Source organism: Electrona antarctica (assembly GCF_951216825.1).
Source record: "Electrona antarctica genome assembly, chromosome: 11".
Classification (NCBI taxonomy): Eukaryota; Metazoa; Chordata; class Actinopteri; order Myctophiformes; family Myctophidae; genus Electrona; species Electrona antarctica.
In genome coordinates this window covers 1,281,184-1,294,416 of record NC_136792.1, presented here as the reverse complement: position 1 = coordinate 1,294,416, position 13,233 = coordinate 1,281,184, and the positions used below count along the sequence as shown (strand labels likewise).

At 42.0% G+C, this 13,233-nt stretch overlaps 1 protein-coding gene across 1 annotated transcript in view; it reads right to left on the bottom strand.

The window, feature by feature from the left end:
- LOC306932970 (uncharacterized protein) overlaps positions 1–13,233 on the bottom strand; it is a 293,356-nt gene that overhangs the window by 41,010 nt on the left and 239,113 nt on the right. Inside the window, exons 9-13 of the mRNA XM_079514941.1 lie at positions 12,988–13,041; positions 12,319–12,432; positions 10,245–10,361; positions 8,615–8,702; positions 1,426–1,487 (exon numbers count right to left, since the gene is read on the bottom strand). Of these exons, the coding sequence (XP_079371067.1) occupies positions 1,426–1,487; positions 8,615–8,702; positions 10,245–10,361; positions 12,319–12,432; positions 12,988–13,041 (435 nt within the window). The remainder of the gene's footprint in view (positions 1–1,425; positions 1,488–8,614; positions 8,703–10,244; positions 10,362–12,318; positions 12,433–12,987; positions 13,042–13,233) is intronic.

Below are 13,233 nucleotides of genomic sequence, written 5' to 3'. Positions count from 1 at the left end.
CTCCTCAACCATACAGTGGTGGACTCCTCAACCATACAGTGGTGGACTCCTCAACCATACAGTGGTGGACTCCTCAACCATACAGTGGTGGACTCCTCAACCATACAGTGGTGGACTCCTCAACCATACAGTGGTGGACTCCTCAACCATACAGTGGTGGACTCCTCAACCATACAGTGGTGGACTCCTCAACCATACAGTGGTGGACTCCTCAACCATACAGTGGTGGACTCCTCAACCATACAGTGGTGGACTCCTCAACCATACAGTGGTGGACTCCTCAACCATACAGTGGTGGACTCCTCAACCATACAGTGGTGGACTCCTCAACCATACAGTGGTGGACTCCTCAACCATACAGTGGTGGACTCCTCAACCATACAGTGGTGGACTCCTCAACCATACAGTGGTGGACTCCTCAACCATACAGTGGTGGACTCCTCAACCATACAGTGGTGGACTCCTCAACCATACAGTGGTGGACTCCTCAACCATACAGTGGTGGACTCCTCAACCATACAGTGGTGGACTCCTCAACCATACAGTGGTGGACTCCTCAACCATACAGTGGTGGACTCCTCAACCATACAGTGGTGGACTCCTCAACCATACAGTGGTGGACTCCTCAACCATACAGTGGTGGACTCCTCAACCATACAGTGGTGGAACCTGCAGATCCGATATTGTTTTGCCACTTTTGTGTGACAGTAGTTTTCTGATCGACAGCAAATTATTGAGTTATAAATATAAACATATAGTTTTGAACATGGTTCTATAAGTCAAGTGGATGGCAGAGTTCACACAGACACGGGCCGATCACGTCATTTTCGAATGATCAGAATGGGATTGGAATATTGTACTATTGTGATATAGCATAAGTGTTAGTGTTCGGCAGATACAAAGACATGGTGATCATTCGGGACATCCCTAATAGTTATCTTCATAGCTATTAGTGTGAATGGCCCTTCAGTTTAGTTCAATCCATGTGTTTAAAAGAAATGTTTAAAAACAAGATGATACATAAGTATATGTAACTTATGATCCTGTATTTGATATTATGACTATTATACATATATTATGATATGTATATGTACATACATACATCTATATATCATTTATCATGTTATATACATGTACAACAATACATGTATTATCAAGTATTATGATCTGATAACCACTGTTATCACAATAGTGATACAGAGACTTATTACTCTGTTTTTGTTTTCTTTGTCTGTCATGTATAATTGTATATTATTTGTAGTTGGCGAGGGTAGGCAAAATAAGCTAATTAGCTTCAGCTTACACCTTTTTTTGGTTATAGCAATGTATTATGTATTATTTATAAAACGTTTTCATTCAGTACATGAACTGAAGACCAAAATAAAACAACAAAAAGTTTAGTTTATGGAACATAAAAGACTATACCTTCTTTTTATCTTTCTTGTCTTTCTTCTTCTTTCCATCGCAGTCGGAGGAGCTAGAATCCTGTTTTAACAGAAAAAGGTGTTAAATAAATAAATGGTAAATGGTGCATTTATATAGCGCCTTTATCCAAGGCGCTTTACATAGATTGTGCATTACATTCACCCATTCACACACACATTCATACACCGATTGCGGCGGAAGCCATGCAAGGTACCAACCAGCACATCGGGAGCAATTTGGGGTTCAGTGTCTTGCCCAAGGACACTTCGACATGTAGACAGGAGGATCCCATGGATCATTGGACGACCTGCTCTACCTCTTGAGCCTCAGTCGCCCCACTAGAATGATGTTCACGAACAAAACAGCTTTTTTTTTAGTGGTGCAACCACCCCTCTAGACAGCTATGTGTGTCCCTGGGTCCCTGGGTCTGTCGAAGCACGATATAGCGTTATAGCGTTTGTTCACCACCAAGTGTCACTGTTGCACAGCCTAACACACAGACACAGACACACAGGCCAGGGAGGAGGGCTTGTACGGTACGGTATACGGTACAGTACAGTATACAGTACAGTACAGTACAGTACAGTACAGTACAGTACAGTACAGTACAGTACAGTACAGTACAGTACAGTACAGTACAGTACAGTACAGTACAGTACAGTACAGTACAGTACAGTACCACTCACTTCAGACGTTACTCATTCACTGCCGAAGACGTATTTGATGTCTTTTTGGTGTTATAACTTTGTGCAGAATCGGCAACCTTTTTGACATGAAGTGCCATGTTTTCATTTGTTTTTATAGTTTCTTGATAGTTAATACATAAAAATATTATTATGACACCACATCAAAATGTAACATTTCCATAGGATATAACAATTGTGCCGTATTATTGTCTTTTGTAATATTTTCTTTCACATCAGGATGTAATGATCATTGGACTCGGAGAGAAATAATCTCCCAAACGCAGTCTCTCCCCAGTCAGTATGTGCAGGACGTAATGTGTATATAGATGCAGTTTAACTGACTAAGCTTGGGTTGAATATTTAATTTGAAAATAAATAAGCTCTCTAGAGTCTCACACTTATGCCAGTGACCACCCTCCCCTGTGCCAGTGACCACCCTCCCCTGTGCCAGTGACCACTCTCCCCTGTGCCAATGTTGGCACCCGTGCCTAAGGTCGCCTACCCCTGGTATAGTAGCTTCCCTGTCGCTAGGCAACGCTCCCTTCATATGAACTGTATAGTAGCTTCCTTGTCGCTAGGCAACGCTCCCTTCATATGTACTGTATAGTAGCTTCCTTGTCGCTAGGCAACGCTCCCTTCATATGTACTGTATAGTAGCTTCCCTGTCGCTAGGCAACGCTCCCTTCATATGAACTGTATAGTAGCTTCCTTGTCGCTAGGCAACGCTCCCTTCATATGAACTGTATAGTAGCTTCCCTGTCGCTAGGCAACGCTCCCTTCATATGTACTGTATAGTAGCTTCCCTGTCGCTAGGCAACGCTCCCTTCATATGTACTGTATAGTAGCTTCCTTGTCGCTAGGCAACGCTCCCTTCATATGTACTGTATAGTAGCTTCCCTGTCGCTAGGCAACGCTCCCTTCATATGAACTGTATAGTAGCTTCCTTGTCGCTAGGCAACGCTCCCTTCATATGTACTGTATAGTAGCTTCCCTGTCGCTAGGCAACGCTCCCTTCATATGTACTGTATAGTAGCTTCCTTGTCGCTAGGCAACGCTCCCTTCATATGTACTGTATAGTAGCTTCCCTGTCGCTAGGCAACGCTCCCTTCATATGTACTGTATAGTAGCTTCCCTGTCGCTAGGCAACGCTCCCTTCATATGTACTGTATAGTAGCTTCCCTGTCGCTAGGCAACGCTCCCTTCATATGTACTGTATAGTAGCTTCCCTGTCGCTAGGCAACGCTCCCTTCATATGTACTGTATAGTAGCTTCCCTGTCGCTAGGCAACGCTCCCTTCATATGTACTGTATAGTAGCTTCCTTGTCGCTAGGCAACGCTCCCTTCCGCTGTGGTCCGTCAATGAAATGTTTCCCCGCCGCCGTCCACTTCCATTATAAGCGCAATCTTTCTTTGGACGCGTTTTTTCTCGAGAATTGGGTATAAGATTGTTAGGGACGTTAGGGACTTATTTAAAAAAAAATCACACCTGTGTATAGGCGATTCTGCTTCCGGTTCATTTTTTGGGTGAATTTGGGGGTTTTCAAAATAAAAGACGCCGTGCATCTTGTCGGCAGTGAAACGACAGCACCGGAGTTCAAAGGTCAAACAATTGAAAATGGGTCTGACATTCAAAATTGTACATGCAATGCCCTCCATGCCCTCAGTGCCCATTTACTTGATTGATTACTTTAAAAAAGTGAGCGACACCCACAGCCACAAAACTAGAGGTAGCGTAAACAATGATCTGGTGCCGCCCACTTACAAAACAAATATGGGTAAATTCACCTTCCGCAGCACTGCTATTCAGGTGTGGAATGCCCCGCCCCCCTTCCCTTAAAGGAGCATTCAGTGATTTGAGTGATTTGGAGAACCACCCAGTCCGCCCCGGTAACAAAATGTGCACATGCACGCTCTACAGTGGGGGGAAGTGCAACAGGCCAACAGCATGTGCACCCCACTCGATCATGATTGGAGGAAGGCCCCTCTCATCCTGATTGGATGAAGGCTTTGCCACCCGCCACCAAAACTGAAACTAGGGTTTTTTGACCCCAGGGGCTCACTGGGGACAGGGAGGAACTCCTTATATGGTCAGCACACTCTATAGTGGGGAGGATTATCCAGAAAAAAAGAAAAAATAAGTGATATTTAGATTAAGTCAAATCACTGAATATACCTTTAAAACAAGCAAATCACTTAAAACAGACCTAAAATGTCACCTGTCAGCAGGTCAGAGGGAGAGGAGTAGAGGTGACTAATTACTGTTTTAGATTCTTGTTCATGACTACATACTGTATGTGTGTGAGTGCATGGGACCAGAATGGAAACAAGACTATATGTGTGAGTGCATGGGACCAGAATGGAAACAAGACTATATGTGTGAGTGCATGGGACCAGAATGGAAACATGACTATATGTGTGAGTGCATGGGACCAGAATGGAAACAAGACTATATGTGTGAGTGCATGGGACCAGAATGGAAACAAGACTATATGTGTGAGTGCATGGGACCAGAATGGAAACAAGACTATATGTGTGTGAGTGCATGGGACCAGAATGGAAACAAGACTATATGTGTGAGTGCATGGGACCAGAATGGAAACAAGACTATATGTGTGAGTGCATAGGACCAGAATGGAAACAAGACTATGTGTGAGTGCATGGGACCAGAATGGAAACAAGACTATATGTGTGAGTGCATGGGACCAGAATGGAAACAAGACTATATGTGTGAGTGCATGGGACCAGAATGGAAACAAGACTATATGTGTGTGAGTGCATTGGACCAGAATGGAAACAAGACTATATGTGTGTGAGTGCATGGGACCAGAATGGAAACAAGACTATATGTGTGTGAGTGCATTGGACCAGAATGGAAACAAGACTATATGTGTGTGAGTGCATGGGACCAGAATGGAAACAAGACTATATGTGTGTGAGTGCATGGGACCAGAATGGAAACAAGACTATATGTGTGTGAGTGCATGGGACCAGAATGGAAACAAGACTATATGTGTGAGTGCATGGGACCAGAATGGAAACAAGACTGTATGTGTGAGTGCATGGGACCAGAATGGAAACAAGACTGTATGTGTGAGTGCATGGGACCAGAATGGAAACAAGACTATATGTGTGAGTGCATGGGACCAGAATGGAAACAAGACTATATGTGTGAGTGCATAGGACCAGAATGGAAACAAGACTATGTGTGAGTGCATGGGACCAGAATGGAAACAAGACTATATGTGTGAGTGCATGGGACCAGAATGGAAACAAGACTGTAGGGTCTTTCTTCGGAAATCCCTTTGGGCCAAAATGCCTGACTGTAAATTGTGCTGTTTGTATTTTTTTCTATTGTCTAATAAAATAATCAATCAATCAATCAATCAATCAATCAATCAGTAAATGAGAATGCGTGTGGACACATAATGTTGCTTTAACTGCAAGTGAATAGAATTATAACCACATTGTCGTGATGAACGATTATACCTTCTTCTTCTTCTTTTTCTTGTCTTTCTCGCTGTCAGATGATGATGATGATGAAGATGATGAAGATGATGAAGATGATGAAGATGATGAAGATGATGAAGACGACGGATAACTATCACAGGAGGAGGAGTCCTGAAAGTTGATTGACAGTTCAAAACACCTGCTGTATTTATTTACCCTTTACTGTAAGAAATGTGTTGTTTTTTTCCTTGTTTTTTGGGGACTTTTAATGATACTAACGAAGGCTCTGTTCCATTTAGTGTAGCAAACCTTTACTCAAACCATATAACTCTGAGGCCTCATTCACACGTATCAAACACCGATCAATCAAATGTTTGGTCATTTTTTTGTTTTTTTTAGGCCACCACAATGCTTTTCCAATGGGAGTCACATGGTTTGACCAAACATTTGTGTTTGATTGCTGGTGGTGTTCTGCCCCTCCCCCTCCATCTTTGACCAGAATGGAACAGAGCCTTCGTTAGTATCATTAACACTGACTCTGTTTGACCAGAATGGAACAGAGCCTTCGTTAGTATCATTAACACTGACTCTGTTTGACCAGAATGGAACAGAGCCTTCGTTAGCATCATTAACACTGACTCTGTTTGACCAGAATGGAACAGAACCTTCATTAGTATCATTAACACTGACTCTGTTATGACCAGAATGGAACAGAGCCTTCATTAGTATCATTAACACTGACTCTGTTTGACCAGAATGGAACAGAGCCTTCATTAGTATCATTAACACTGACTCTGTTTGACCAGAATGGAACAGAGCCTTCGTTAGTATCATTAACACTGACTCTGTTTGACCAGAATGGAACAGAGCCTTCATTAGTATCATTAACACTGACTCTGTTTGACCAGAATGGAACAGAGCCTTCATTAGTATCATTAACACTGACTCTGTTTGACCAGAATGGAACAGAGCCTTCATTAGTATCATTAACACTGACTCTGTTTGACCAGAATGGAACAGAGCCTTCGTTAGTATCATTAACACTGACTCTGTTTGACCAGAATGGAACAGAGCCTTCGTTAGTATCATTAACACTGACTCTGTTTGACCAGAATGGAACAGAGCCTTCATTAGTATCATTAACACTGACTCTGTTTGACCAGAATGGAACAGAGCCTTCATTAGTATCATTAACACTGACTCTGTTTGACCAGAATGGAACAGAGCCTTCATTAGTATCATTAACACTGACTCTGTTTGACCAGAATGGAACAGAGCCTTCATTAGTATCATTAACACTGACTCTGTTTGACCAGAATGGAACAGAGCCTTTGCTAGTATCATTAACACTGACTCTGTTTGACCAGAATGGAACAGAGCCTTCGTTAGTATCATTAACACTGACTCTGTTGGACCAGAATGGAACAGAGCCTTCGTTAGTATCATTAACACTGACTCTGTTTGACCAGAATGGAACAGAGCCTTCGTTAGTATCATTAACACTGACTCTGTTTGACCAGAATGGAACAGAGCCTTTGTTAGTATCATTAACACTGACTCTGTTTGACCAGAATGGAACAGAGCCTTCGTTAGTATCATTAACACTGACTCTGTTTGACCAGAATGGAACAGAGCCTTCGTTAGTATCATTAACACTGACTCTGTTTGACCAGAATGGAACAGAGCCTTCGTTAGTATCATTAACACTGACTCTGTTTGACCAGAATGGAACAGAGCCTTCGTTACTATCATTAACACTGACTCTGTTTGACCAGAATGGAACAGAGCCTTCGTTAGTATCATTAACACTGACTCTGTTTGACCAGAATGGAACAGAGCCTTCATTAGTATCATTAACACTGACTCTGTTTGACCAGAATGGAACAGAGCCTTCGTTAGTATCATTAACACTGACTCTGTTTGACCAGAATGGAACAGAGCCTTCGTTAGTATCATTAACACTGACTCTGTTTGACCAGAATGGAACAGAGCCTTCATTAGTATCATTAACACTGACTCTGTTTGACCAGAATGGAACAGAGCCTTCATTAGTATCATTAACACTGACTCTGTTTGACCAGAATGGAACAGAGCCTTCATTAGTATCATTAACACTGACTCTGTTTGACCAGAATGGAACAGAGCCTTCATTAGTATCATTAACACTGACTCTGTTTGACCAGAATGGAACAGAGCCTTTGCTAGTATCATTAACACTGACTCTGTTTGACCAGAATGGAACAGAGCCTTCGTTAGTATCATTAACACTGACTCTGTTTGACCAGAATGGAACAGAGCCTTCATTAGTATCATTAACACTGACTCTGTTTGACCAGAATGGAACAGAGCCTTCGTTAGTATCATTAACACTGACTCTGTTTGACCAGAATGGAACAGAGCCTTCGTTAGTATCATTAACACTGACTCTGTTTGACCAGGATGGAACAGAGCCTTCGTTACTATCATTAACACTGACTCTGTTTGACCAGAATGGAACAGAGCCTTCACTAGCATCATTAACACTGACTCTGTTTGACCAGAATGGAACAGAGCCTTCATTAGTATCATTAACACTGACTCTGTTTGACCAGAATGGAACAGAGCCTTCATTAGCATCATTAACACTGACTCTGTTTGACCAGAATGGAACAGAGCCTTCACTAGCATCATTAACACTGACTCTGTTTGACCAGAATGGAACAGAGCCTTCGTTAGTATCATTAACACTGACTCTGTTTGACCAGAATGGAACAGAGCCTTCGTTAGTATCATTAACACTGACTCTGTTTGACCAGAATGGAACAGAGCCTTCATTAGCATCATTAACACTGACTCTGTTTGACCAGAATGGAACAGAGCCTTCGTTAGTATCATCTACATAGAACAAACTGATGATAAGATCCAGAGCGAAACAGGGCAAAGGAATTCGCTACATCCTAATTATTGACACCTAGACTTTGGTGCTCTGTTGAATTGCTTGTTAACAAACAAACTGTACAAATGGTTTATAAATGTTTGGAGGCATGCCTTCTTCTTCTTTTTGGTCTTCTTCTTCTTCTTCTTTTTCTTCTTCTTCTTCTTTTCGTCCTCGCTGTCTGAGGAGGAGGAGCAGGCGGAGGAGGAAGAGGAGGAAGAGGAGGAGTCCTGGGATAACAAGAACACACAAAGAAGAAATTAGAGCGTAGCATATACAGTTAACCCATTCTGGGCGGGAACCCCTTTTGGTGTCAGCATTATGTTATGCTTTAGCTATTGAAAAATAGCAGACCTACAAGCTCATAGCACGCCACCGAGTGGCGCGCTACGAGCTTGTAGGTCTGCTATTTTTGAAAAATCGAAGAACCACTGACATAGAAACATAGAAGAACTATCCAAGGAGGAGGAGTCCTGAAAGTTGATTGACAGTTCAAAACACCTGCTGTATTTATTTACCCTTTACTGTAAGAAATGTGTTGTTTTTTTCCTTGTTTTTTGGGGACTTTTAATGATACTAACGAAGGCTCTGTTCCATTTAGTGTAGCAAACCTTTACTCAAACCATATAACTCTGAGGCCTCATTCACACGTATCAAACACGATCAATCAAATGTTTGGTCATTTTTTTGTTTTTTTAGGCCACCACAATGCTTTTCCAATGGGAGTCACATGGTTTGACCAAACATTTGTGTTTGATTGCTGGTGGTGTTCTGCCCCTCCCCCTCCATCAAACAAGAAATGTTTGGTCAAACCATGTGACTCCCATTGGAAAAGCATTGTGGTGGCCTAAAAAAACAAAACAATGACCAAACATTTGCTTGATTGGTGTTTGGTACGTGTGAATGAGGCCTGACTCTGTTTGACCAGAATGGAACAGAGCCTTCGTTAGTATCATTAACACTGACTCTGTTTGACCAGAATGGAACAGAGCCTTCATTAGCATCATTAACACTGACTCTGTTTGACCAGAATGGAACAGAGCCTTCGTTAGTATCATTAACACTGACTCTGTTTGACCAGAATGGAACAGAGCCTTCATTAGCATCATTAACACTGACTCTGTTTGACCAGAATGGAACAGAGCCTTCGTTAGTATCATTAACACTGACTCTGTTCGACCAGAATGGAACAGAGCCTTCATTAGCATCATTAACACTGACTCTGTTTGACCAGAATGGAACAGAGCCTTCGTTTGCATCATTATCACTGACTCTGTTTGACCAGAATGGAACAGAGCCTTCATTAGCATCATTAACACTGACTCTGTTTGACCAGAATGGAACAGAGCCTTCGTTAGTATCATTAACACTGACTCTGTTTGACCAGAATGGAACAGAGCCTTCATTAGCATCATTAACACTGACTCTGTTTGACCAGAATGGAACAGAGCCTTCGTTAGCATCATTAACACTGACTCTGTTTGACCAGAATGGAACAGAGCCTTCGTTAGTATCATTAACACTGACTCTGTTTGACCAGAATGGAACAGAGCCTTCATTAGTATCATTAACACTGACTCTGTTTGACCAGAATGGAACAGAGCCTTCGTTAGTATCATCTACATAGAACAAACTGATGATAAGATCCAGAGCGAAACAGGGCAAAGGAATTCGCTACATCCTAATTATTGACACCTAGACTTTGGTGCTCTGTTGAATTGCTTGTTAACAAACAAACTGTACAAATGGTTTATAAATGTTTGGAGGCATGCCTTCTTCTTCTTTTTGGTCTTCTTCTTCTTCTTCTTTTTCTTCTTCTTCTTCTTTTCGTCCTCGCTGTCTGAGGAGGAGGAGCAGGCGGAGGAGGAAGAGGAGGAAGAGGAGGAGTCCTGGGATAACAAGAACACACAAAGAAGAAATTAGAGCGTAGCATATACAGTTAACCCATTCTGGGCGGGAACCCCTTTTGGTGTCAGCATTATGTTATGCTTTAGCTATTGAAAAATAGCAGACCTACAAGCTCATAGCACGCCACCGAGTGGCGCGCTACGAGCTTGTAGGTCTGCTATTTTTGAAAAATCGAAGAACCACTGACATAGAAACATAGAAGAACTATCCAAGGAGGAGGAGTCCTGAAAGTTGATTGACAGTTCAAAACACCTGCTGTATTTATTTACCCTTTACTGTAAGAAATGTGTTGTTTTTTTCCTTGTTTTTTGGGGACTTTTAATGATACTAACGAAGGCTCTGTTCCATTTAGTGTAGCAAACCTTTACTCAAACCATATAACTCTGAGGCCTCATTCACACGTATCAAACACGATCAATCAAATGTTTGGTCATTTTTTTGTTTTTTTAGGCCACCACAATGCTTTTCCAATGGGAGTCACATGGTTTGACCAAACATTTGTGTTTGATTGCTGGTGGTGTTCTGCCCCTCCCCCTCCATCAAACAAGAAATGTTTGGTCAAACCATGTGACTCCCATTGGAAAAGCATTGTGGTGGCCTAAAAAAACAAAACAATGACCAAACATTTGCTTGATTGGTGTTTGGTACGTGTGAATGAGGCCTGACTCTGTTTGACCAGAATGGAACAGAGCCTTCGTTAGTATCATTAACACTGACTCTGTTTGACCAGAATGGAACAGAGCCTTCATTAGCATCATTAACACTGACTCTGTTTGACCAGAATGGAACAGAGCCTTCGTTAGTATCATTAACACTGACTCTGTTTGACCAGAATGGAACAGAGCCTTCATTAGCATCATTAACACTGACTCTGTTTGACCAGAATGGAACAGAGCCTTCGTTAGTATCATTAACACTGACTCTGTTTGACCAGAATGGAACAGAGCCTTCGTTAGTATCATTAACACTGACTCTGTTTGACCAGAATGGAACAGAGCCTTCGTTTGCATCATTATCACTGACTCTGTTTGACCAGAATGGAACAGAGCCTTCATTAGTATCATTAACACTGACTCTGTTTGACCAGAATGGAACAGAGCCTTCATTAGCATCATTAACACTGACTTTGTTTGACCAGAATGGAACAGAGCCTTCGTTAGTATCATTAACACTGACTCTGTTTGACCAGAATGGAACAGAGCCTTCGTTAGTATCATTAACACTGACTCTGTTTGACCAGAATGGAACAGAGCCTTCATTAGTATCATTAACACTGACTCTGTTTGACCAGAATGGAACAGAGCCTTCATTAGCATCATTAACACTTACTCTGTTTGACCAGAATGGAACAGAGCCTTCATTAGCATCATTAACACTGACTCTGTTTGACCAGAATGGAACAGAGCCTTCGTTAGCATCATTAACACTGACTCTGTTTGACCAGAATGGAACAGAGCCTTCGTTAGCATCATTAACACTGACTCTGTTTGACCAGAATGGAACAGAGCCTTCGTTAGCATCATTAACACTGACTCTGTTTGACCAGAATGGAATAGAGCCTTCGTTAGCATCATTAACACTGACTCTGTTTGACCAGAATGGAACAGAGCCTTCGTTAGCATCATTAACACTGACTCTGTTTGACCAGAATGGAACAGAGCCTTCGTTAGTATCATTAACACTGAGCACTGACTCTGTTTGACCAGAATGGAACAGAGCCTTCGTTAGTATCATTAACACTGACTCTGTTTGACCAGAATGGAACAGAGCCTTCGTTAGTATCATCTACATAGAACAAACTGATGATAAGATCCAGAGCGAAACAGGGCAAAGGAATTCGCTACATCCTAATTATTGACACCTAGACTTTGGTGCTCTGTTGAATTGCTTGTTAACAAACAAACTGTACAAATGGTTTATAAATGTTTGGAGGCATGCCTTCTTTTTCTTATTGGTCTTCTTCTTCTTCTTCTTTTTCTTCTTCTTCTTCTTTTCGTCCTCGCTGTCTGAGGAGGAGGAGGAGGAGCAGGCGGAGGAGGAAGAGGAGGAGTCCTGGGATAACAAGAACACACAAAGAAGAAATTAGAGCGTAGCATATACAGTTAAAATGGTAAATGGTGCATTTATATAACACCTTTATCCAAGGCGCTTTACATAGATTGTGCATTACATTCACCCATTCACACACACATTCATACACCTTTACATAGATTGTGCATTACATTCACCCATTCACACACACACATTCACACACCTTTACATAGATTGTGCATTACATTCACCCATTCACACACACATTCATACACCGATGGCGGGGGAAACCATGCAAGGCACCAACCAACACATCAGGAGCAATCAGGGGTTCAGTGTCTTGCTCAAGGACACTTCGACACTAACTCTGGGGGAGCCCGGGATCGAACTGGCAACCTTGCAGTTACCATCCAGTTACCATCCAGCCACTCTACCCCTGAGCCACCGCCGACGCAGTTATGTTCCGCTAGTTGACGTTAGGTTACTTCTCCACTAGTCTTACTGTAGTTCTACTGGATCTCTTTCTAGTCCCTCCCTGACATTTTAGTCTCTTTTTTGTCATTTATACATGTTTACCTTCTGCTTCTTCTTTTTCTTCTTCTTCTTCTTCTCGTCTTCACAAGAAGAATCCTAGTGAACACGGGGATCAAGACAAAAGGAAAGAATGTATTTGTATAAATCTAAAAGGGCGCAGAGAAGCATATTTCTGTGATATGTCCCACACATTTTGCAGCTTTTTGCATATTTCGCACATTTCACACTTTTGACATATTATTTCCATATTTTGCAATATACCAAGTCCATTTTTGAGTGGTGTAAACC